We start from the raw sequence: 27,632 nt of genomic DNA, 5'->3' as shown, positions 1-27,632 counted from the left end.
AAAAGTAAAGTACTCTAAATTACCTTAAGCACAATGAATCTGCTAATTAACCAGCTCCACACTATACTAAGTATTGACCAGTGACCAGTTTTATAACTGACATTTGAAAATGTCGGCTGAATTTAGGATATACTGTATTATGAAAGCTCAGTGGTTTGTGAATATGAGCGAGGAACTTGTACTCAACACTGTGAATTATTGCTTATCAGTGGCTAAGTAGCTAGATAGATAGCTGTGTAAATACACTATATGACCAAAAGTATCTGGACACCCCTTGGTCTGGGGCTGTTTTTCATGGTTTTGGCCTAGGCCCCTTATTTCCAGTGAAGGAAGATCTTAATGCTACAGCATGCAGTCACATTAGAGATGATTCTGTGCTACTCCAGCAGTTTGGAGAACGCCCTTTCCCATTTCAGCATGACCATACCCCCCGGGCACACTGCAAGGTCCATATAGGAATGGTTTTGTCAAAAATTGTGTGGAAAAACTTGACTGGTCTGCACAGAGCCCTGACCTCAACCCCATACAATACCTTTGGGATCAATTGAATAGCCAGGCCTAATCGCCTTATCAGTTCCCAACCTCACTAATGCTCTTGTGGCTGAATGGAAGCAAATCCCCACAGTCATGTTCCAAAATCTACTGCAAAGCCTTCCTAGAAGAGTAGAGGCTGTTACAGTAACAAAGGGGGGTCCAACTTCATATTAATGCCCATGGTTTTGGAATCAGATGTTCAACAAGTATATATGGGTGTGATACTCTGGTGTACAAATACTTTTAGAAATGTAGTGAACTTAAAATGTCATTATAATTTGGTAACTGGTAACTATGCTCGTTCATTTGTGTATGTTTGGGAATTGAATTAAATAATAGTAATTTCCTTTTAGTCTTTCCTTCCTTCGTAAAATGTGTGCAATATCTCCACTTTTCTTGAAGCAATCATCGTGGAAACGGAACAATAAGGGGACTTCTGAGCATTGAAAGGAAGTGTTATCACTGACTGTTTCTAAATTTCCGACTAGGTGGAGAATAATTTTGACTTCTGGTTTATATTGGTTTATATGCAGCCTTTTTTCTTCATTTTTATTAAGGGTGCCAATAATTCTGGAGCCCACTGTATATAATATTGCATACATTATATATGTTATCTACAATTATTTAGGGAATAATTTAGGAAACATTGAGTAGCATTGCTTTGAAGTACAGCTTGTTTAATTTGTGTGAGCTAAGATTGCCAATATTGTTTCTTGTAAATTGGCCTAATTTTGATATTAACCCCTTAGTGCTCATACCAAATCTGGCCAATCCTTGCCCATTATTTAGGGGGTACCCTATTTAAAGCTTTATAATTCCAGATGTGAACACCACAGACACTTGAAAAATGGCTTAATGAAGCAAGACATTTGTACAATTTATAATACTAGCTTAGATGACTTTATATTCATAATTTAGGAAGAAATAAAGTGCCACAAATGCAATTGTCTAAGCAAAAAAATCTATAATGAATTTGCTCTTTTTTTAGTTTGCAATGAAATACTGGGAGATTGCATATATACAGCAGGTTAAATTATACATGTCCTGGATCTAAAACGTCTTTACCACAAGTTCATAAAATCAAAGGGTGGATATGTAGAACTACTAAAGATCAATAAAGTAAAAACTAAGCAGTGTACCCAAGGTCTCCAAATCTACCCAAAATGTCTAAATTATGTATTGCTGTAAATCACGACAAATTCACGTATTTCACTACAAATCAACAGTTTTTACTCAAGAAAACTCACTGTTGCATCATTTTCAAGTGGTAATTACAAGCTTTCTGTCAGTACAGTGGTCCAGAAACATATCCAAAATCTCTCCAAAAAGGAATATAATGCTTTTTGTCCATTGTAAAGCATATAAATGATCCCCTTGAAGGTTTACGATAAAACATTGATATCAGATTTAAACATAATGCAAAAATATTGTCACACAATGCTGTGCAGTACCTAAATGTGTAATAATTAACTCGTGTGTATTTCTATACTCTGTACTCTCGTAGGTTTTCTTGTATGGGGATGGGATGACATGAAAACAATTTTCAACCGTCTACCACATTTTGGCAATGCTCCAACTCTCACATCATCACTGTTGCATGCTTCACAAAAACTGTTGCACTACTATCTAACGCTTACATTACAGTGTGAAATATCCACATTATATAATACCAGTAACCTATTTAAAGACACTCAATTTCAAAAATAACGTATATAACCGAAGTATTTTGAGCAGTAATACTTACATAGCAATGATGACATCTTATCTGTTTTCAGTAGAGAGACACAGAGACAGGAAATCAATGATATAGTTCTATCCGCTCCTGTCTTACACCAGAAAACGATGTCAGCTAGGTCTATCAGCAAACATATTGCTTAGCTATGCTCAGAAGTCCTCAATAATAATAGTATTTTCCAAGAAATTCCGAAAAATATTTGACAACGTTTTGTTAGTAGCATCTTTGTTTTACTGCTACCACAGTGAATGCGTAATTGAATGCAATGATAAGAAAATTTCCGGTTACGCTGACCTATAAAACGCTATTCCAAAAGCAAAATTAGACATGTTATACATCGTTAGAAAGCTTATACTCTCACCTACTAAATAAATGAATTGTTAATCAAGCCAGACTGTACTTAAAAGAGCGACAACGCTGTAAACAACACGTGTGGTACTACGCACAGCTATTTTTGAAGGTAGCCTACCCTGACATCACAAATGCGCGTATATTTCACAAAGGGATTGTCCAAGACAATGTATGACCACTCATTTATAACCTGTACTTTGGTTGTAGTAGCACTGAATGTCTGAGTTCAGTAATCTGGGCACGCCGGCGTGCCGACCACTAGGGGGCTTGCGCGAAGGGGTTAAGATTTGACTTCTTTTAGATGAAAGTAAATGCAAACGGTTTAAATAAATTAACGGCATTGTCCACTTTGAAATAATAACCGACCTCTCGTCTTCAAAAGAATATTCTATTTCTGTAGGCTATTTCCCTAAACACAGCCTATAAAATATCTAATAAATCTAAACAAGTGTAAGAGCCTAAATAAATAATCAGATTAAACACAAATTAGGATTAGCCTATAATTATTTAAGATGGAAAAGCAAACATTTGTATTCTGGCTTTTCCTACACAACCAAATAAATAATAGGCCTATAAAATGAATGATTTAACGGGAGTGGTCTTACTTTCCCAAGTTATGCAGTGTTCTTCAGGTTGTCACGTGGAATTTTTCTAGCATGCGCAGGTTGCAAGAATATAAACACTAAATTTATAATTCCCTTTATTTTATTTATAATTCAATATTGTAATATAACCACTGTCCATTTTTGTAAGATTCTATAATGATGTATTCCGGTATTGTAATGCACATTGACTGTCTAAAAAATTTTTTTTTTTTTTTAAACGACTGCTCGACTCAAAGAATCTGAGTCGACTGAGGGGTCTCTAACAGATGATTCGAATCGTCGACTTTCAGGGGGGCAGCCCTGGTGAAATGCCTGCACATAAATGCATGCATACATTATAGATGAAAGGAACACACAGGCATGAATTCAGTAATTTTTCCTTTACTGTGAATGAGAAATAAATGAAAGTGTTTGTCATATTTTTAAATGGAAGTGTTTTTAATGGGACATTGTGTAGCCTACACAACAGAGCTATTAATTGTTTGGAGGCTATGTATAGAGTATATATAGGGATAGCTAACATTCATTTTGAAATGTGGCATTGCAGAGTAGCTACAGTAGTCTAGTTAACCCTTGTGTGGTGTTCGTGTTTTTGTTGCTCACCCAACATTATTGGGTTTCTAAAACCATGCAGCCATAACAATTTATGTTAAAATACTTAAAAGATGTTGACTTTATCTCAGTTACAAGCAATATAGACAGCATTTATGGTTGATATATGCCATTTACCTCTGCTAGGTCACATTTATCAATGAAAGTGTTATTTTTTGTGATAAAATGTGATTTTTGTGGGGAAAAAATCTATTATCAAGACGTGTGGAATAAATCATGTTTATCATGAACACACACAAATGAAACAAGGTTTTCATCACTATTGGTGTTTATTTCTTGAACTGAACAAATTGGAAAAACTAATTTTACATACGGTATTTATGGAAATGATAAACAAGCCCCATTTGAACACAAATTCATGACGGTCTGCACACCACATGAGGGACAGTTTTACTGTGTGTATGTTGCAAATGTATTTCTTCTTGGCTCCTCTGGATTTGAGGTCTTAATGCCCTGCCCAGCTCCTCGAGAAAGAGCAGTCTCCTCTGGAGCTCCCCTCTGTTCCAATCTGGGCTAGTCTTGGGGCTAGCTGCTGACGGGCTGGTCTTGGGGCAGGCTGATGGTCAATTTCATCCTCTTCTTCAAACTCACTGTCAGACTCGACAGAGACATGATCCTCATATTTGGAAAATTCTTCATCTTCCAAAGTGGAAGACACTCCTTCCACTCTAGCTTCTCTCTCTTCTAAAATGAGTTAAGGCCCTCTGAGCAGAGATTCTTTTTGCCATACTGATCGATTGTAGTAAGGAGCCACACACGGACAGCTATTTATTTGTTGTGTCCCTCTCCCAATTTGCGGTTGGGGTAGAGTGTGAGGAAAATATTGAATGTTTAGAACGTTTTGAAATAACATTGTGCAGGTTCCCGCAAAACATTGTGTAGTTTCACACACTAAAGAGGGTAAAGATTGTGGGAAAAGCAGTAGTAGACAGGTTCTTGGTGCTTGAAATGTAACAATGTTACAAACCTTGTCTGTGTGTGTAGTTTCACACACTACAGAGGGTATAGTGTGTGGGAAAAGTGGGAGCTGTGTTGAAACCTTGTCTGTGTGTTTGTGTGTGTTGTCGACAGAGAAACTGGGAAGTGATTTCTGATTTTGAAAAGAAATAAGAATCCTTATGGACTATGAGTGTGCGTGTGGGGATGGGAGTGTATTGGTGGAGGTGGTGTGGGTGTAGGGGGTGGTGATGGGATTAGGCTTGGGACATTTGGTGGTAATGCCTATAAAATGGTGGAGAGGGTTGTGTTCAATCTATGAAACATGCTGCAAATCTAAAGGACAAACCATACACACACACACACACACAGCACGCCCAGGTAGGAGGAAGACAGAGTGAAGGTACACAGCAAACCTTTTTGTTTCATTTTTACAATGCTGACTTGTTTTCGCCAACAAGTTCCACACTTTTATTACCCTCGGGTCCACTGGACCCGAACACCGCATATGTAATATAAATGTGTAGGGGAGGTGCACAGTGTGCACTCAATAAAAATGTGTTCTTTTACATGTTCTTCACAGAAAATGAGCCAAGGCCAATGAGTCTCAGGTTGAAAAAATAATTAATTGTATCATTTTTCTTTTAGTAAACATTGAAAACGGGTCCCATCACACAAGGTTAAAGGCACAGCAGAGACCGTTCTCAAATTGATATACCTGCCGTCAAGAAGTCATCAGGCCTCATTCACCAACCGTTCTTAAGAAGAGTTGTCTTCTTACATCCCACTTACGCAGTTTTCACGAAGATTCTGACATTCACCAATGTTTTCTTATTTGGGATTTGCTCTTAGGTAAGAACAGAATCTACGCACACTCAAGAGCACACTTAGGCACATTTGAGTGCTGACATGTTTGTGCAAAATAATTGGTTATTGCGTTTTCTTCAATTCTACAGTTCTATAATATTATAGGATTTAAATTACAATAATACTTTTATCATTTATAATATTGTTTATAATTATTTTCATTATTTTACAAAGCATTAAGGTGCCAGGTTCTGCCTCAGAGGGTGGTTGCCTCAGCGGGAGTAAATGATAAAAATCAAACTATTGTAGTGACCTTTTATTTTTGGGGGTTTCAATTATGCAGTGTTTGGTCTATACTGCAAAAGCAAATGTGTATATATTGAATACAAACCTAAGCACTTAGGTAACAATTTTTAAACACATGGACACCCCGCTGATCCTCCTGGGAGATTTTAACATCCACCTAGAGGCCTCCCAGTCTGCTGCCTTCCTACCACTACTCCACTCCTTCGACTTCTCCCTACAACACTCTCCCCCAACCCACAAGGCAGCCAACCTCCTAGACCTGATCTTCCTGAGGACCTGTTCCAGCTCCAATCTTACGGTTACCCCCCTGCATACGTCTGACCATCACTTCATCTCCTTCTCCCTCCCCCTCTCTCCACATCCTCCCTCTCCTCCTCCCATCCCCACTGTCACTGTCCGCCGTAACCTCCGCTCCCTATCCCCCTCTTCTCTTGCTCCCAGAGTGACTGCTTCCCTCCCCACTCCTCAATCATTTTCCAAGCTCCCCACTAAATCTGCATCCTCCACCCTAACTTCATCTCTCTCCTCAGCACTCGACTCCCTATGCCCCTTCGTCCCTAGGCCAGCACGTTCATCCCCTCCCAGTCCATGGATGTCTGGCATCCTACGCACCTCCAGGGCCAGCCTCCGCGCTGCTGAGAGGAAGTGGGCCAAATCCAGGGACCCATCTGACCTCTCAGCTTATCAGTCTCTCCTGATGAGTTTTCTTCTGCTGTCACTGCCGCTAAGGCAAAATTCTACCAAACTAAAATTCATAACTCCATTTCTAACCCTCGTCAACTTTTCTCTATTTTCTCTTCTCTCCTCAGCGTGCCACCTCCTTCACTGCAGATGACTTTGCAGCATTCTTTGACGAAAAGATTGCAGACATCCGCAGCTCCTTTGCGCCCTCCGCCCCCTCCGCCCCCTCTGCGCCCTCTGCCCCCTCTGCGCCCTCCACCCCCTGTTTCTCCACATTTTCTCTCCTCTCAGACTCTGAAGTTTCCCAGCTTCTGCTCACCCACCGCCCTACCACCTGCGCCCTCGACCCTATCCCCTCATCTCTCCTCCAGGCAATCACACCTGACATCCTCCCTTTTGTCACCTCCCTTGTGAACTCCTCCCTATCTTCTGGATGTTTCCCCTCATCCTTCAAGAGGGCCCACATCACCCCGCTGCTGAAGAAACCCACACTAGATCCTTCCGTCATTCAGAACTACCGCCCGGTATCTCTCCTCCCTTTCCTATCCAAAACACTTGAACGTGCTGCATCTAACCAACTCTCTGCTGTCTTCTCTCACAACAACCTGCTTGATCCCCACCAGTCTGGCTTCAGGCTTGGCCACTCGACCGAGACTGCACTCCTCTCGGTCAGTGAGTCACTCCATGCCGCACGAGCAGCCTCCCTCTCCTCTGTCCTGATTCTTCTAGACCTCTCCGCTGCATTTGACACTGTGGAGCACTCTATCCTCCTGTCCTCCCTGGCAGCAACAGGGATCTGCGGCACAGTCCTTGACTGGATTGAGTCTTACCTCTCTGACCGTTCCTTCCAGGTTGCCTGGGCGGGTAAGGTATCACCACCCCGTCCCCTCACCACCGGAGTTCCCCAGGGCTCAGTCCTCGGTCCCCTTCTCTTCTCCTTGTACACCAGATCCCTTGGCCCTGTAATATCTGCCCATAGCTTGTCCTATCACTCCTATGCCGACGATACGCAACTCTTTCTCTCCTTCTCCTCATCGGACACACAGGTCCCTGCCCGCATCTCCGCTTGCCTGAGGGACATACAGAGCTGGATGGACAATCACCACCTGAAGCTCAACCCAGGAAAGACGGAGCTAATCTTTATTCCTGCTCTATTCTCTCCCCTCCTCGACTTTTCCATTTCCCTAGGGGACACCTTAGTGACATCATCACCCTGTGCCAAGAATCTCGGAGTGGTGATGGACAACAGGCTGTCCCTCTCCAAGAACATCGCAGCAGTAAGCCGGGCATGCAGATTTTTCCTGTATAACATCCGCAGAATCCGCCCCTTTCTCACCACCTACTCAACCCAGCTCCTGGTCCAAGCAATGGTTCTATCCCGCCTGGACTACTGCAACTCTCTTCTGGCTGGACTACCGGCATCTGCCACCAGACCCCTGCAACTCATTCAGAATGCTGCGGCTCGTCTGGTCTTCAACCTCCCCAGACACTCCCACGTCACTCCCCTGCTCACTACCCTCCACTGGCTGCCTGTTATAGCTCGCATCAAATTTAAAACATTGGTCCTAGCATACCAGGCAGTTAAGGGATCAGCCCCAGCATACCTCCACAAGATATTCAAACCCTACATGCCAGCCAGATCCCTCCGTTCTGCTACCTCAGGACGCCTAGCACCTCCCCCTCTTCGCACCTGCACTTCCAGAACACGTCTCCTGTCTGTTCTGGCCCCACGATGGTGGAATGACCTCCCTGTGGAGGTCAGAACAGCTGAGACACTGACCCATTTCAAACGACGACTGAGGACTCACCTCTTCAGGCTGCACCTCTCCCCATCCCTCCCTACCCCCCTGTAAATGACTGTAAGCTTAGGGTTGTAACTAGGTAGCTGTGTCGTAGGTGACTTAGGTGCATTAACTGTCTTAACTAGAGAAGAACACGTCGTGAATCTGACGTAGATTTTTCTTAGGACCTTTCTTAACAAAAAATTTAAGAAAAAACTTAGGAAGATATTGGTGAATGAGGCCCATTATCTTTTGCCGGTGTCCATAACTCTTCACCTACCGGACCGAAAACAGTGCAGATTTCAGGGGTTAATTTCAGAGCAGTCAGCATTAACGTTATACACCCTTTCTGTCGATTCATTAGCAAGATAGTAACATTAAACTTGGTCAAAATGGCAAAAGCCAAACTGTCTATTTTATTTTGATTTCAGAAATATAAATGAGTTTCCAGCGAAGATTATGCAGTTACAAAAGCAATCGTTGCCTGAGTCCGAGGTAGGATTTGAACCCGTGCCCTGTCGTCCAACAGTCACATAGGCAAACAGGCTACCCAGCGCAGCACTAGTGAAGTACCTCCTGGGGCTGTATAGTTTTTTTAAAAATGTGTGCACTTCTACATGTTTTTTTTTGTGTGTATCCAATGTTTTTATTGGCTGATGTAGGTAAATGTCCAATGGGGAGACATATTCTTTCTGGCCCTGGTGCATTTGTGATGATAGCCGCGTTTCCACCGCAGGAACTTTCCCCAGGAACTAGGAACCTTTTGAGGAACTCAGTGCGTTTCCACCGCAGGGACCAGGGTCTAAATTAAGTTCCGGGGACTTTATTTTACCCCAAAAAACTCTGCAATTCTTCAATTCCACAAAAAGACCAGGAAGATTATGGACTAATTTATGGTGCATGGTTTGCATCTGGAGGGCACACTTCGCTGCTCCGCTAGCAGTAACTTTGCAGGAAAGCAAACGGTAGCTGTACCACTGCTAATTAAAATTTTCACGCAAGTCTGAGTTTTCATTCTATTTATTCTTGTCATTTTGCGATTAGCCTATATGGAATTGACGATGAGAGTCAAAGTAATCAATTCAACAGCAAATTGTTTACGACGTGTGCATGTTTTCTGCTGTTGTTACCAGTTATTTGTGGAATGTGAATGCATTCTGTCGCCTCGGATGTCAAGACATGAAAGTGAATGTTCGCATAAAAACATAATGAATGTGTTTGAGAGGATATATAAAACAGTTACAATCTGACTATTGCCCTGTTACATCCTATTTGTTGCGTAACAACAGTCCAAGTCGAAATACCAACGAGAGTTTTGCTTGACAACGGTAAAATGTGCCCAAACGGCCGCGGAAGAATATTTCAATTTCAGGTGATTAAGTCGATAAAAATCAATAAATACTAAAGTAACCATATATAGTCATTGTTGGTAACCCGTTGTATAAGTGGAATAAACCCCTCCGGGCTGTCCCGGTTATTAGAAAATAATGTAGGCTACTTTGGTGGTAGTATGGGGTTACAGAAGAAATCATAAGACAGATGGACCGACGATGATGTCGCTTTTTCATACGTCAGTGGACTAATTTGCCTAATCCTCGCTGGACTTTAGACCGCGGTGGAAACGCAGACAACAATGGGCTGAAGGAACATTTTAGTTCTTTGAAAAGTAGTTCCTGGGACTAAAAGTTCTGGGTACTTTTGGTGGAAAAGCGGCTGATGTAATCAGCAGGAAGGAGGAGGAGGAAAAAACGCAAAATCCCCTGATTTTGGGGCTTTGTTGTGTCGATTCGTGAAGTTGTTCGTGAATTCTGTCTGTTGACATGAGGTCAGAAGGTACAGAAATGAATGTTTTTAAGGGCATAGTGTCTGTGGTCATAGTACTTATTTCTGTGGGAAACCCTGAAAAGTGCCAAACTCTCGGTGCTGTACTGGTATGGGGCATGCCGCCCAATCAAGCCGTTACTCGTGCTGTTGGTGGTTGTGAAGCTCCAGTTCATTGTAACAGATATCCATGAAGGCAACGCAAGTTTTTATTTCTTTTATCAGCCATTGTTTAAACATGCATGCCAAAATAACAATGTTTTGTCCCTATTTCCTTACTTAGTACAAGGAACGTTGAGCAGGGTATTCAGTCAGTTTTGCATAATCCTGCCGCACTCTCACAGCCACTGATCAGTTTTTTTAAATTTTTTTATATACATTGCCCCACATTGTTCATTACATTGGTGTTTCCTCTCCACCCCGCCCGCATGTCTCTGCTGGCTTTGGCTGCTCCAGGCATGGCTTCCATTTTGATGTCAGCAGCAGGACTTGGAGTTCGCCTCATGAGCACCCCCCTCTCGCAGCACCCCTTGGGCAGGCCCGCCAAAACTCAGAGCACCATTAAGAGGGCAAAGAGACAGCCCAGGACAGGTAGTCCCTCCACTCTCCTCTCACCCTGTGCTCTCTGCTTGTTGTCGCCTTGCACTGCTTTATTTCTAGGCCATCCGTGGAACAGATAATAAATACCTTCATTCAGCAAAGACAAGACTGCCACAAGATTCAGTTAATCGATTGGAACATTCATTTGGTTTCCTGCGTGTTTATTTTGTATGGACCTGTGATGTTGACTTGAAAAGGACAGAGAGTTGTTGGCTCTTAAATTGTCTTGGAATCACACAAATCTAGTTGATAGGTTGAATAAGCTTTTATGTGTTTTGGTTTCATGTTTTTTTTCTTGTGAAAACCAGCTTTATCTTAAAAGTCATTGCTTTGCTAAGTCATTGCAAAGGGGTTAGGGGATGGTGGGTGGTGGAATTGGGGGTGGGGGATGGTAGAGACTTCACCACTATGATATTTGCATATTGTTATTTTAGAAATAAAGCTGTCCTTTGCTAAAAAGGGGGGGGGGTGGTGATTTACAAAAAAAAAGACCACTGCTTTGGGCATAGTCCACATGCATTAGCTCACATGGCTTTAATACTGGATAGCATATACAGTAGTACTCAGAGGTAAACAAACTCAAGGAAAGGTTTTTATTGTCTGAAGCCATAGCACATTTAAATGAATCATCATTTGAAAACGGGGATCTGCATTGGTCCTTGGAGTAAGAACATGAGAAATGGTGATACAGTTCTACTGTATTTTTATACTGTATCTGTCCGGGTGAAGTACCTTGGCCCCAGGACAAAATTACCAGTCTGTGAACTGATTCTGTCATTTTCACATTAAAAAATTGATATTTAGTCACTAGGCCCAAATCTTATGTTTGTCTTTACAGTTGTATGCATTATTTTAAATACTAAAGTAAACAGAACATAAATACATTAATAATTATTTCTGAAGATTTTAAAGATACATATTTAGAAGTTTTGAGGAATTCCTGAATCATTGTGGGGATCAGTACACTTTGTTTTTTATTTCATTGGTACCTGCACAAGACCATTTTTCACACATTTGTTTAACATTTGTATTTGCTTTTAAAGTGAAACTCGGTATTCACTTTAAATGGACATAATGGGTGCTTGAACAGTTTTCCATTAATTTGCAGAAAAGGAAGGCTTATTAATAGTCTATTTAAATAAGAGCGTTTAAGACAGTCCTTTCCTCATTACTGAGTGGCCTATGTGTAGCTTTATGCCTTTATCTGAGCTCATTATGGGATGTACTGTACAAGATTGTTTTGTTTTGCGCTCAGTTAACACTCTGAGATAATATCAGCTGGTGCCTCTCAAATGGGTGAAAAGGTTTTTTTGACTACAGTAATTGTCTTACAAACTCCTTATTTAGCCCTTATTCATTGTGGTGTAGATGAACACAAAGTGAGTGTTTTTAAGTGTTTGCATGGTACATTAAAAACATTTTTATTTACATCACTGTTCAGATCCTTTTTTTTTTTTTTTGCAAGAGCTCAGCTAGGTGGAGAGTGTCGCTGTCCGGAATTATTTAAAACATACCTGATTTGAGCTTATTTCTTAAGCAGTGTAAACAAAAGCTTTTTTAGCATTTGAAGCTATTTAATTTTATATTTGAGCAATTTAAGTAAATGTATCGACTTATGGACATACAATTATGTATATAGTTGGATTTGGTAATTACCACAACATAGATGATATGAATGGGATTCAGACAGTGAATTGCATCTTATTTGCATTTCATTTGTGAAATTTAATATAATTTCAATTTTCATACCATTTTCTGGACTACATGGATTGGAGGTAGAGTTGAATTATTTTGTTTTGACCTTTTGCACTTTTGAAACGTTTATTTAGTCTTGAGTGTACAGTTCAGTTCTTGTAGAAGAAACTTGTACTTGTAAGTCTGTAATGGCTTCAATATTCTGAATTTACAATACAATGTGCGGTCCTCCTATCTTAGTTGAATTTCGACCAACCATTAAACCATCCTGTCTCTGTGTCCTCAGCCAAAGACCAGAAACCAGAGGAGGTGATCCAGAGGTACATGAAGAAAGTGGCTGTTCCCCCAGAAGAGGTGTGTGTTTGTGTGTGTGTTTTCCTTTGTACATGCACGTGTGCATGTGCCTGCCTGAGTGTATGTCTGTCTATCTCTCTGTTGGTCTGTTTGTCTGTGCCTGCATGCGTGTAAGTCTGTTTTGGTAGGGTAGAGTGGGTTCTGGGACATTTTATGCACACATTCACCAGCAGATTCAGGGAACATTGAGGGGTTGAACTTTAAATCTTACATTTTTTAAAGAAACATCAATTTTGTAAATACGAATTTACACTTGCCTAATTTTGAACCCGCATGGTTTGTTTTTCAGTTTTTTAAAAATAAGAAATACAAGCCAGCCAGCAGGCTTCATAAAGCCAGCTCTTGCCGCCCCCCCCCCCCCCCCCTTCTATTTAGGATTTGGATTAGAATTTAATGTGCAAAGGCAGGCTGTGAAATGTGCAATCTGACACTTTTCTCTGTTGCTACTGTTATCGTCCAAAGGACAAGTGCCATCTGTTTTCAGGAGAGAGATGGCGGTCTGTTTCTTGCAGTAGCAGCTGCTGACCAGAATTTTTGTTGAAGCAAACCCACCATCACCCCTGGTTCTCCTGAACCCACCCCCCCTCAAATATCGAAAATTGAACCGCTGTTATTGCCATGCTTTATCTGTTGAGCTATGCCATTTCTGAGTTGTTGCACACTTTCCACATCACATGGCCAGCTGTAGGCAGAACAGTGGAAAGAAGGTAAGATCACCTTGCTCTATACTGACCTATACCATTTGGTCTTCTATTAGTCCTGTTAGCTATCACCTCAACTGTACCATGATTAACCCATTTTATTTTCTGTGATAGATCCCTTATAGCATTTCTGCTACATTCCATTCTACCGCTACTTTACGTCCCTTTCCAGTTTTCTCACCACTGGGATTTTTTTTTTTTTTTTTCCTCCCCTCATGTGCGTGCTCTGTCTCTTGCCTTGTTACTCTGCAAAGTGTCTTTGTGACACTGTAAAAAGGCTATACAAATAAAATTGAATTGAATTTCAGCTGGCGGCCATCACACAACTCACCACTATGGCTGTCCCATTTAAACTGAGTTTCCTTCTCAAGGGAACATCAAATAGAATACAGTGACAAGTAGTCGTCTACTTACACTTAAATCAGATTATCTCATCACCTATGCATATTCAATACATAAACAAAATACTGTGTAATTGTTGTAAGTTCTAAGTGCCATGAAAAAGTAGATGGCTACAATGGGTAACAAAATGTCAGTTCATTTTTGTTGCTTATATCCTAGACAGATTTGTCAATTTAAGATGGGGGATCAGGTTTATGTATTTGTTTGTACATGAATTTTACTTAAACGAGCATGACTCTAAATAATAAGCATGGCAGGTACCATTATTTCATAAGTGAATATGCGTGAATGGATTTATTACACCAACCGTTTCCAGTGGACGTATTATTTTTACAAACAAATTTGATTTAAGATGTTACTGTGGGAAATAATTGTTTTTCACTGTGAACATTGGGAACATTGTCAGCAAGCTTTTCATTTGCTTGCCACGGCACCTTGTTGGACCAGTGAAGCAGACAGATGTCTTGCCTCACTGAGGTTCCTTTTAAAATTCTGAAGGTGTCACTTTATTGCACAATATAAGGCAGGTTTTTGAAGTAAGGCACGTTAAAAAAAGATATGTGGGTTGTGTTATACATGTACCTTTTTTTGGTGAAGCACTGCTTCACCTGTTGTCTTGGAGAAACCTCCTCTGGTTGCTTGATATGTTACCCAGGCATTTGACCAAGGTAATGGAGATCTGTTGCTTCCCTGGTGTTGGATGCACTGGCTTCGTTTGGGAATCCACGCCATAACTTTTAGATCTGGGATGCCCACGCTTTTTTGGCTTGCGTTATGCCTTTTCAATGGCCAGTATCAACTTGTAAAATTTCCTTTTTCTGGAACACATTGAACTGCCCCTCTGCTTGGAACTTTTGTGGTTATTGTAGGATTAAAATCTTAACAGAGAGTAGCAATTATAATATTAGACTGGCCACAAAATGCCCATGCAGTCCATTATGAAGATTTAATAAATTGAGGTTGTATGTTATTCTGATGTTTGCACAGAAAAGTTGGGCATTAACAGGACAGTAGCCACTGGTAGCAAGCCTCAAGCCTTCAGATAATTATTGTTCAAGGTTGGCCTTTAATTTCATAATCTGATTCATATATGCAGAATCTGGTTCATATAAGTGGTGCATTTGCTGATGTTTGGATAGTGTTCTTTGATGAGCTAACTTCCAAAACTGTCCTGAAGAGGCCTCCCACTTTTTTTGAATGTTAGATTGGAGTGATAAAATTTCACTTCCAGCGCTCATTGCAACAGTGATCCTACTTCTGAGGCCAGCACAGTACAGAAATACCTGTGCATGCCCTTTCTTTTTAATGACAATGGACACTTGACAGATCAAACACACAATTTTAGAATTATTCCCCCGCTCCCACAGAAGTGATTACTTTTTGGTTTATTTTTACTTTTCGTGCAACATTCTTTTACTGACCTTATTTAAATGTGCATTCAAGAACAGAAAATAACCAAGCTAGCAAGCAAATAACAAAGCTAGCAAGATAACAGCAGTTAATTCAAATGGACAAATGCTCTTGGTTGCTTGAGTAGCATTGCACTGTTTTGTCTTCACAAGCCACACCAGTCGAAAGCAAATCCTAAATTCATATGGTTGTCTGTTGGGCAACCAACAATCTGGTTGCCACGATTTGAAAAGTAAATGCGTAAAAGGTGAAAATAAATGTGTAATATTTTCTAGTTGAGTTTTTGTTGCTCAGGACTGGAAACAACCAGTTTGTTCACCCCTGTGCCCCTATGTTTTAATTTTAAGAGGGGCAGTTAATACTACTACTACTAATAATAATAATAATCACTTTATTTATATAGCACTTTTCATACAATGGTTTGCAGCCCAAAGTGCTTAACAGAAAAGCAGCTTGGGCTGCAATTTTCTGTGGCAGGAGACTGGCCACATTTCATGCCTTGCAGGCAGAAGCGGGATGAGTGAGGTTTTAAGACTGATTTGAATTTAGTTTAAAGTTAGCATTTTAGAAACCAGATCTACCAGCTTTTGCTTTGCTTAATTGTGTAAATAAGCAAACTTGTTTCATTGTGTAAATCCCCCCCTACTTCACTTCTCAGGACTGCATCATTTGCATGGAACGGCTATCTTGTCCTTCTGGCTACGAGGGAGCATTGGACAGCCAGACCATGCCACCCAACACAGTGGGCAAGTTCACTAAGTGTGGCCACAACCTGCATCTGCTCTGCATGCTGGCCATGTATAACAATGGAACCAAGGTGTGTGCTTCATTAATACAGCCATTTAGGAGACTGCAGGATGGCCAGTTCCATAATATTAAGATCAGTTTTCTGCCTAAAATTTAATTGATATGTCTCTTAACTAATTTTGTAGTCTCTTTTTTTCCAAGACTTTTTGTCTTCTGGCTGGTTAAATTTGGCTGGTCTTATCTTTTTCAGGATGGCAGCCTTCAGTGTCCTTCTTGCAAGACAATCTATGGGGAGAAAACAGGAACCCAGCCCAAGGGCAAGATGGAAATCTATAGTATTCCCCAGCAACTCCCAGGCCACTCTGACTGTGGGACTATACAGATAATCTACAGTATTCCCCCAGGGATACAGGTGAGCTTCCGTGCGGTGGTGTGGTTTGGTACATTGTGCATGTTGCTTATATTTGACCACTTGTAATGTAATTGCTTTCCCATCAGGGCCCAGAACATCCCAATCCGGGCCAGCCCTACACCTGTAGAGGATTCCCACGGCTCTGCTTCCTGCCAGACAACCACAAGGGCAGAAAGGTTTGTATTTAAACCTACGAATAGACTGAATATCCTCTGAAACGTTCTTAAAACAGGTTTTAGCTTCCATGCAGCTATAGTCCTTGGATAACTAATTGTGGACTTTTTTTTAAAATACTGAGGATATTTAATTTCCAGGTGCAAATTACACAAATTGGCAAAAGTAGCATGCTGTGTCATTTATGTAAATCATTTTTTATCAGCATTTTGAGCTCAGTTAGCTGCTCATTTCTATGGAAATCACACTGGTGTTCAGCACGCTACATTGTCGTTCTAAATCATAAAATGTGGGTGCTTCTTGGTGGCCTTGACAAGCACTCTGTGCATTAGACATCGCAGGGTTCAGGCAGGACTGTCATTAGCTGGCTATGATCAGGGGTCTGAGGCAGCAGCAGTACAAAATGGGACTCATTCTACATAAGCCTTACTGGCTAGCTGTAGTCATCAGAAGGAAATAGGCCCTCCTAAAGCCAGTGCTCCTCTGTATTACTGTGTGGCCTGCAGAGTTAGGAAAACTACTCTGAAAGAAATAGTAGTTAGTGTGGTTGCCTTTGCCTCTCACGTATTATTTTTTATTCTTTCCACCCATTTTTTGGACCACTACTCCTCCCAGAGTTTTCGCACCACATACTCATGCAATATGTCAAATCGAGTGGCTTCATCGGGAATGGTGTGCTATTACTTTGTGGAAAGTTTCGCTGCACGGTTTTTGATAAATCTGACTTTTTTGGGGGAATTTTCCCCATAGAGAATGAATGGGGAATGTGACGTCATACATATTTGAGTGATGAAGTTACAGCATTGGTCGGCTTTGCACACGTGATGCAGTAGGTTTTGACCTGCTTTATCTACTGGGAATTCAGCATCCAGATGCAGTGCATATCTCCCATTTCATCGTAATTACAGAAAACACATTCGTAAACTTAAAATGATTTATGCCACAATGTAGATAAAACCTTGACGAAGACGTACATGCATGGACTTTGTTGTTCAAACGAGGTTTCCTGGCGACTTAGCCACCACGAAGGATATAGCCGAATGCGGAAGTGAACGCGATAAAACGGTATTCCAAATGCAAAATTACAAATGAAAAATCTGTCAGCTAGGTATATCAACAAACATATGGCTTAGGCATACCCAGAAGTCCTCAATAATAATAGTATTTCACAAGATATTACGAAAATTCGTTGACGACGTTTCGTCAGGTCCAGCGTCTTTGAATGCTAGTGCTAACAAAGAGTGAATGGCTTTAATGCGATGATGAGAAAACTTTCGGTTGACCTAAAAAAAACGATATTCCAAAACCAAAAATAGACGTGCTGTTATACCTGGTTAGAAAGCTTATGCTCTCACCTACTGAATAAACAAATTCTCAAACAAGCCAGACTGTACTAAAAAGTGCAACAACGCCGTCAACAACATGTGTGCAGCAGCTTCTGGTCCGGTCTTACTCCAGAAAAAGACGTCAGCTTGTAATACCACACATGTTGCGTTGGGTGTTCTCTAACTTTGTAGTACAAACTGGCTTGATCTACACTTCATCGATCCAACAGGTGATAGAATAAGCTTTCTAACTATGTATAATATGTCAACTTTTACTTTTGTAATACCGTGTAATATCCCATCGTATTCAAAAGGTTCGTCTCATTATAGATGCATTACGCATTCTTTGTAGCACAGCAACATTTTCTCACCCCAACGCTACAGTACACTACTCCGCTTGTCTGTTGATGTACCCCTCGTTACAACAGAAGCTAGTACTACTGGCTACCAGCCGATACTTATTCACAGAAGCTGTATTTAAAATGAATAGTATAAACTTTCTAACTATGTATAATATGTCAATTCGGCTCGGCTAACACGTAATAGGCTACTCTGTCTATGAGTTGGTCTCAGAGATAACAGATTAGACTCTGAATTACAGCCCAATTAAATGTTTTCAGTTGTGTGATAAAAATGAGCTGAAATTCACGTGATAAAAATGAGCTGAAATTCACGTAAAACCATAAGTCAATCAAATTAATCTCCCTAGACCTGTCTTGCTTTTTAAAATGGTGCGGTCGCGCAGTGTAGATATAGGGTTTTTCCAAGACCCTCTGAACTGGCCAGCTAGCTTTATGATTCGCCGTCACTCGTCACAGCATACCGTGAGTAAAACACTGATCTCAAGTATTGATGAAGGGTTAATTTAGCTCTGAATATGTGTGTTGCAAATCAAGTCGTTGCCGTGATGTTATAGCATACATACTCTGTCTCTGCTTATACTACAGAAACTGTTCACTCCGTTCAGCACAAAGTCGACTTTGCGTTGGCGGCAACCACACTTCACAATTTCTGCAGGAATTGTCTAGTTAGTGTGGTTGCCTTAGGCAATCACACTACTATTATTAGTGTGGTTGCTTTAAGGCAACCACACTACTATTATCTCACATATTATTATTATTCTGTTTTATTCTTTCCACCCATTTTTTGGACCGCTACTCCTCCCAGAGCTTTCACACCACATACACGTGCCATATGTCAAAATGACCGGCTTCTTTGGGAATCGTGTGCTATTACTTTGTGGAAAGTTTCGCTGCACCGTTTTTGAGAAATATGAATTTTTATGCCCAATTTTTTCCCATAGAGATGAATGGAGAAGGTGACGTCATTCATATGCGAACGGTGAAGTTACAGCATTGGTCGGCTTTGCACACGTGGTGCGGTCCACTGTACGTCCTCACCAGCCATCACTAAGCATATAGGTGGATGCGTAAGTGAACACGATAAAAAACGGTATTCCAAATGAAAAATTACAAATGAAAACGCTGTCAGCTAGGTATATCAACAAACATATGGCTTAGGCATACCCAGAAGTCCTAAATAATAATAGTATTTCACAAGATATTACGCAAATTCGTTGACGACGTTTCGTCAGATGCAGCGTCTTTGAATGCTAGTGCTAACAAACAGTGAAAGGCTTTAATGCGATAATGAGAGCACTTTCGGTTGACCTAAAAAAACGATATTAAAAAACCAAAAATAGACGTGCTGTTATACCTGGTTAGAAAGCTTATGCTCTCACCTACTGAATAAACGAATTATCAAACAAGCCAGACTGTACTAAGGTTCCGCTGTACGTCCTCACCAGCTTCCAGAAAGGATAGCAGAATGCGGAAGTGAACGCGATAAAACGGTAATCCAAATGAAAAATTACAAATGAAAACGCTGTCAGCTAGGTATATCAACAAACATATGGCTTAGGCATACCCAGAAGTCCTCAATAATAATAGTATTTCACAAGATATTACGCAAATTCGTTGACGACGTTTTGTCAGGTCCAGCGTCTTTGCATGCTAGTGCTAACAAAGAGCGCATCCATGTATTGCCATGATGAGAACACTTTCGGTTGACCTAAAAAAACGATATTCCAAAACCCAAAATAAAGGTGCTGTTATACCTGGTTAGAAAGCTTATGCTCTCACCTACTGAATAAACGAGTTCTCAAACAAGCCAGACTGTACTAAAACTGCAACAACGCCGTCAACAACACGTGTGCAGCAGCTTCTGGTACGGTCTAACTCCAGAAATTTGGGTCGGCTAACACGTAATAGACTATCCTGTGTCTATGAGTTCGTATCTAAGGTAACAGATTAAACTCTGAATTGCAGCACAGTTAAATGTTTTTATTTGAATGGTAAAAATGAGCTGAACTTAACGTAAAACCATAAATCAATCAAATTAATCTCCCTAGCCCTGTCTTGCTTTTTAAAATGGAGCGGTTGTGCAGTGTAAATATAAGGTTTTTCCAAGACCCTCTGAACTGGCCAGCTAGCTTTATGATTCGCCGTCACTCGTCACAGCATACCGTGAGTAAATCGCTGATCTCAAGTATTGATGAAGGGTTAATTTAGCTCTGAATATGTGTGTTGCAAATCAAGTCGTTGACGTGATGTTATAGCATGTATAGCATACTCTGTCTCTGCTTATACTACAGAAACTGTTCAATCTGTTCAGCAGAAAGTCAACTTTGCATTGGCGGCAACCACACTTCACAATTTCTGCAGGAATTGTCTAGTTGCACATATTATTATTCTTTCCGCCCATTTTTTGGACCGCTACTCCTCCCAGAGTTTTCGCACCACATACACGTGCAATATGTCAAATCGAGCGGCTTCATCGGGAATGGTGTGCTTTTACTTTGTGGAAAGATTGGTTGCACGGTTTTTGAAAAATTTGAATTTTTGTGGCCAATTTTTCCCCATAGGGAATGAATGGCAGAATGTTCAGCCTTGTGATGTCACAATGCTCTGTCTTCTAGCAGCAGTACTCTGGTCTCTCTCTAGGTTTGAATATTCTGCCATTCATCTCTAAAAATTGCCCACAAATTGTGCAATGCCTCATTGGACATGGTAGAGAGTCCTTTGTCCATTGGTGTAGATCAGCCTCGCCCCCCTTCCTGATTGGCCGATGTTTGATATTTCATAAATTTTGAACCGTTTGTCATAGAGAACTATGGGTCACGACATTGGACTCAGTAAAGTCCTAGCAACCGCCTAGAACTCCATAGCAACCCTCTAGCAACACCCTAGCAACCACCTAGAACACCCTAGCAACAACCTGGAACACCATAGCAACCACCTAGCAACACCCTAGCAACCATCTGGAACACCATAGCAACCACCTAGCAACACCCTAGCAACAACCTGGAACACCATAACAACTGCCTAGCAACACCCTAGCAACCACCTGGAACACCATAGCAACACCCTAGCAACAACCTGGAACACCATAACAACTGCCTAGCAACACCCTAGCAACTGCCTATAACTCCATAACAACCACCTAGCAACATCCTAGCAACCACCTAGAATACCCTAGCAACACCCTAGCAACCGCCTATAACTCCATAGCAAATGCCTAGCAACACCCTAGCAACCGGCTATAACTGCATAGCAACCACCTAGCAACACCATAGCAACCACCTAGCAACACCCTAGCAACCACCTAGAACACCCTAGCAACCGGCTATAACTCCATAGCAACCACCTAGCAACTCCATAGCAACCACCTGGAACACCATAGCAACCACCTAGCAACAACCTGGAACACCATAACAACTGCCTAGCAACACCCTAGCAACCGCCTATAACTCCATAACAACCACCTAGCAACATCCTAGCAACCACCTAGAATACCCTAGCAACACCCTAGCAACCGCCTATAACTTTATAGCAGCCACCTAGCAACATCCTAGCAACCACCTAGAATACCCTAGCAACACCCTAGCAACTGCCTATAACTTCATAGCAAATGCCTAGCAACACTCTAGCAACCGGCTATAACTCCATAGCACCCACCTAGCAACACCATAGTAACCACCTAGAACTCCATAGCATCCACCTAGCAACACCCTAGCAACCACCTAGAATACCCTAGCAAACACCTGGAACACCATAACTGCCTAGCAACACCCTAGCAACCGCCTATAACTCCATAGCAACCACCTAGCAACCACCTAGAATACCCTAGCAACACCCTAGCAACCGCCTATAACTCAATAGCAAATGCCTAGCAACACCCTAGCAACAGGCTATAACTCCATAGCAACAACCTAGCAACACCATAGTAACCACATAGAACTCCATAGCATCCACCTAGCAACACCCTAGCAACCACCTAGAATACCTTAGCAACCACCTAGCAACACCCTAGCAACCACCTGGAACACCATAACTGCCTAGCAACACCCTAGCAACCGCCTATAACTCCATAGCAACCACCTAGCAACATCCTAGCAACCACCTAGAATACCCTAGCAACACCCTAGCAACCGCCTATAACTCCATAGCAACCACCTAGCAACACCCTAGCAACCACCTAGAACACCCTAGCAACCGTCTAGAACTCCATAGCAACCATCTAGCAACACCCTAGCAACCACCTAGAACACCCTAGCAACCGTCTAGAACTCCATAGCAACCACCTAACAACATACTAGCAACCACCTGGAACACCATAGCAAATGCCTAGCAACACCCTAGCAACCGGCTATAACTCCATAGCAACCACCTATCAACACCATAGCAACCACCTAGAACACCATAGCAACCACCTAGCAACACCCTAGCAACCACCTGGAACACCATAGCAACCACCTAGCAACACCCTAGCAACCACCTGGAACACCATAGCAACCACCTAGCAACACCCTAGCAACAACCTGGAACACCATAACAACTGCCTAGCAACACCCTAGCAACCGCCTAAAACTCCATAGCAACCACCTAGCAACATCCTAGCAACCACATAGAATACCCTAGCAACCACCTAGCAACACCCTAGCAACCACCTGGAACACCATAGCAACCACCTAGCAACACCTTAGCAACAATCTGGAACACCATAACAACTGCCTAGCAACACCCTAGCAACCACATGGAACACCATAGCAATGACCTAGCAACACCCTAGCAACCACCTGGAACACCATAACAACTGCCTAGCAACACCCTAGCAACCGCCTAAAACTCCATAGCAACCACCTAGCAACATCCTAGCAACCACTTAGAATACCCTAGCAACCCCCAAGCAACACCCTAGCAACCACCTAGAACTCCATAGCAACCACCTAACAACACACTAGCAACCACCTGGAACACCATAGCAAATGCCTGGCTACACCCTAGCAACCACCTAGAACTCCATAGCAACCACCTATCAACACCATAGCAACCACCTAGCAACACCCTAGCAACCACCTGGAACACCATAACAACAGCCTAGCAACGCCCTAGCAACCACCTAGCAACATCCTAGCAACCACTTAGAATACCCTAGCAACCCCCTAGCAACACCCTAGCAACCACCTAGAACTCCATAGCAACCACCTAGCAACACCCTAGCAACCGCCTAGAACTCCATCGCAACCACCTAGCAACACCATCGCAACCACCTAGCAACACCATAGCAACACCCTAGCAACCACCTAGAACTCCATAGCAACCACCTAGCAACACCCTAGCAACGGCCTAGAACTCCATAGCAACCACCTAGCAACACCATAGCAACCGCCTAGAACTCCATAGCAACCACCTAGCAACACCATAGCAACCGCCTAGAACTCCATAGCAACCACCTAGCAACATCCTAGCAACCCCCTAGCAACACCCTAGCAACCACCTAGAACTCCATAGCAACCACTTAGCAACACCCTAGCAACCACCTAGAACTCGAAAGCAACCACTAGCAACATCCTAGGAACTGCCTTCAACTCCATAGCAACCACCTAGAATACCCTGGCAACTACCTAGCAATTCCCTAGGAACCACCTAGAATTCCATAGCAACCACCTAGCAACACCCTAGCAACCGCCTAGACCTCCATAGCAACAGCCTAGCTACACCTGCAACCTCCTACTGCAACATTGCATTGTTCCCTCTGTTCAACAGAAAGTCGACTTTGCATTGGCGTCAACCACACTTCACAATTTCTGAATGAATTGTTTAGTTCAAACTACTAGTTGCTTCATACTGCAAGTTGTTGAACTACAGGACAACTACCCGAATGAGAAAGGTAGCTTGTGAAACTACAATACTGTAGGATACTAGAGTAGAGTACTTCTCACCAAGCAGGATTAGAGAGAGAAGAGATGGAGGCAGTAGTTGGTAGTTGGCTGTAGTTCCTGTAATTAACGGCACCTCAGACATAAAAAGTAGTTAACTACTTCTACACAAATTTGAATGTAGTTGAACTACCAGCAAACTGCTGAAAAACTAGCATACTAGTTAAAGTCCTCCCCGACACTGGTGACCTATGATATGGAAGATAGTCATTGCCTGTGGGTAAGTGAATGGGGAATGCATGTTCTTCAGCTGCAGAGTCCTTCATGTAGGTGTTAACGCTAAACAGGCCACTTTTTTACTACCTTGTATAGTTAAGGAAATACAAAGTGCAATATGTTTTATTTTCATTTTTTAAAAGTAATTTCTTCTATCATTACAAATTCAGTTCGTTTCTCCCTCCCCCTACTCAATGCGGTCAAGCCAGCCGCCACTTCGTAAATCACAGTTAAGCCAGCCGCCACGTTATTTATCCTGCGGGTACACGTACGTTAGTTATTACGGTAATGAGGTTTTTCCACTTGGGAGAACTGAAAAATGCGTCGACAAAACGCGGTTTGCCGTCGCTTTAAACAAAATACGGTATTGATCGTTCTAAACACCAAATGAATTCCACTGGCTCTGAATTTCCAGGACAATGCACTGTGGAATTTCAGAATAAAAGCCTTTAAAATATATTTATACACTAAAAGATGTTCTGCTCAGAAAATTAACTGGAAACTTTCCAATCACTAATTCCACTTCAGACACATTCTAGAAGACCCTAGGTAGTTCCAGAACTTTTCACTGTGTAATTTCAGAATAAAGACCCTTTGAAAATGTTATACTACAAAACAAGATGTTGTACTCAGAAAAGATGTTCTATTCTTTTAATTATAATTTTATTACAATATATTCAAAGGGTCTTTATTCTGAAATTCCACAGTGAATCATTCTGGAACTGTTTGTGCAGCTGCCTGGGGTCTTGAATGTGTCTGAAGTAGGATTAGTGAAGGATTAGTGAAGAGGAGACAGTTTTCTTTTAGTAATTTTTTGAGCAGAACATTGTTTTGTTGTATAACATATTAGGAGGGCCTTCGTTCTGAAATCCCACAGTGAATCGTTCTCAGAATTCTTGTGCAGCTACTTGGGGTCTTGTAGAATTTGTCAGAAGTGAAATTAGTGATCGGAGAAACAGTATTCTTTTAATAATGTTCTGAGTAGACCATCTTGTTTTAGTGTATAATATATTTGGAGGGCTTTTATTATGAAATTCCACAGTGAAACGTTATGCAAATTTTTGAGCAGCTACATACCGTCTTCTAGAATCTTTCGGAAGTGGAATTAGTACTTGGAAACAGACAGTTGTCTATTATTTTTATGAGTATAATATCTTGTTTTGTTGTATAACATATTTCAAGGGTCTTTAATATGAAATTCCACATTGAATCGTTCTGGCACTTTTTGTGCAGCTACCTGAGGTCCTCTAGAATGTGCCTGAAGTGGAATTAGTGATTGGAAACAGTCAGTTTTCTATTAATACATTTCTGAGTAATCTTGTTTTAGTTCGTAATATTTTCAAAGGGTCTTTAATATGAAATTCCACCGTGAATCGTTCTCACTTTTTGTGCGGCTACCTAGGGTCCTCTAGAATGTGTCAGAAGTGGAATTAATGATTGGAAACAGACTATTTCCTTTTCATATGTTGAATATGATACCTTGCTAAAATGTTTACGAGACGTATATTCAAATTCCGCAGTGAAATATGTGCTGAAGCATTGAAGTTGTTGAAGTGAAACAGGTCATGAGAGACCGTGTGTCTTGAAGATAGCTGCTCACATCTTTGTTTTTCTGTCCCCCTCAGGTACTGGAGTTGCTGAAAGTAGCTTGGACCAGGAGGCTCATCTTCACTGTTGGCACCTCCAGCACCACCGGGGAGCCTGATACCGTGGTGTGGAATGAGATTCACCATAAGACAGAGATGATGTCAAACATCTCCGGTCATGGCTACCCAGACCCCAACTACTTGGACAATGTGCTGTCGGAGCTCGCCGCACAGGGCGTGACTGAGGAGTGCCTGAACGAGACGGTGCCTAGTCACGGAACATAAGACGCTGACCCTGCTCTGTCACCAGCCTATCCTCTCTCATTGCTAAGTACTCTATTACCATGTATGTTGAGGACTATGCTAGGACTTGACAGCTGTGCTTATGTTGAAAAAGCTAAATCTCTTGCCTCTGGTCAGAGTGTATTTTTCATTTCTGAAATATAAATCCAAGTAAATAAATGTGCATTGATAAAGCTGTCTTCTTTTATTCTGTTGTCTGCCTTTTTCTCCCAGTCCTGTTTACATTTTGTAGTTTTATCAGTCTTTCTTCTGAAGGGAAACTACCCATCTCTTGGACACACAAATGAATGATGAATTAATTAATCTAGGAAATGTCAAATGCTATATTTTAGAAATGATCTGTTTGAAAATTCGAGGGCGTATTTCACATAAATTGGTGCATTATCCTTTGCTATTATTAAAGATTTTAAAATGCTTTTGTTGTAAATGAGATACAAACGATTGTAGTTTTGTCCCTTTTAATTGAAACATAATTGGCATCATTTTTCCCACGGCGCGCCGGGGAACCTGCGCGCCGGGGGCTATGCATGGCAAATTGTGGTCACTCACGGACGACAATTGAGGGACGTTTTGTGGGACGTATTCGCAGGCGGTCCCAGGTAAAATGTGTCTGCGGAAGTAAGTTGCGCCGTGGGACGATTAAGTGCTTTTTATTATAGGTTGATTGTTTTTGTGGTTTGCTATGAAGCAAGAAGCCTTGCTTCTGCTCCAAAAATAGATGGTTAGAACATTTTATATCGCAAAATCACACAGGATTCATACAATATGATCAATAAATTGTCATGTGGATTAACATAGTGTTTAACTTGATAATACTAGTTTGTACTGCTCAAATGGCAATGAACAAAAGTCTGCTTATGTTTATGAGCATCAAAATGAAGAACAGTGGCAGAACAGTGGATATGTTCATCATTGAATTTTAATTGTTGGTGCATTTTCAAATACAACAGCACAATACTTGTGCAATGGTCATATCCTCATAAGTATTTTAAATTATGTACAAGCATCCCCTGTCATAGACTGCAGTATAGCGCTTATGTTTATATGAAAGAAGGTATTATACAAAACATTAGATTAGATGATATGAGGTTTAATCATTAATAATAATAATATACCGTCCACCTACAGGCTGATGGGGATAAGAATTGGGGAGTTCGGTGCACACAATTGTTCTGTCGCGTTGGCCACGACCACTACCACAACCTATTTCAAGACCATGTTCTTTGGTACTAACCTCAACCTCCCCGACCTGCTCCAT

At 41.5% G+C, this 27,632-nt stretch overlaps 1 protein-coding gene across 2 annotated transcripts in view; it reads left to right on the top strand.

Moving 5' to 3' along the window:
* dtx2 (deltex 2, E3 ubiquitin ligase) overlaps nucleotides 1–26,812 on the top strand; it is a 49,874-nt gene extending 23,062 nt beyond the window's left edge. The window contains exons 4-9 of one of the 2 annotated variants that reach the window (XM_035433683.1): nucleotides 10,626–10,760; nucleotides 12,751–12,818; nucleotides 15,990–16,148; nucleotides 16,329–16,490; nucleotides 16,577–16,666; nucleotides 26,111–26,812. In XM_035433683.1, the coding sequence (XP_035289574.1) occupies nucleotides 10,626–10,760; nucleotides 12,751–12,818; nucleotides 15,990–16,148; nucleotides 16,329–16,490; nucleotides 16,577–16,666; nucleotides 26,111–26,356 (860 nt within the window). In that variant the 3' untranslated portion in view covers nucleotides 26,357–26,812. The remainder of the gene's footprint in view (nucleotides 1–10,625; nucleotides 10,761–12,750; nucleotides 12,819–15,989; nucleotides 16,149–16,328; nucleotides 16,491–16,576; nucleotides 16,667–26,110) is intronic. The other variant, XM_035433685.1, reaches the window with a different exon arrangement.
* Nucleotides 26,813–27,632: the final 820 nt, after the last annotated feature.

The sequence above is a fragment of the Anguilla anguilla genome, chromosome 9 (assembly GCF_013347855.1).
Source record: "Anguilla anguilla isolate fAngAng1 chromosome 9, fAngAng1.pri, whole genome shotgun sequence".
NCBI classification, from domain to species: Eukaryota; Metazoa; Chordata; class Actinopteri; order Anguilliformes; family Anguillidae; genus Anguilla; species Anguilla anguilla.
The sequence above is the reverse complement of the archived record's forward strand: the minus strand, read 5'-3'. Positions and strand labels throughout refer to the sequence as shown.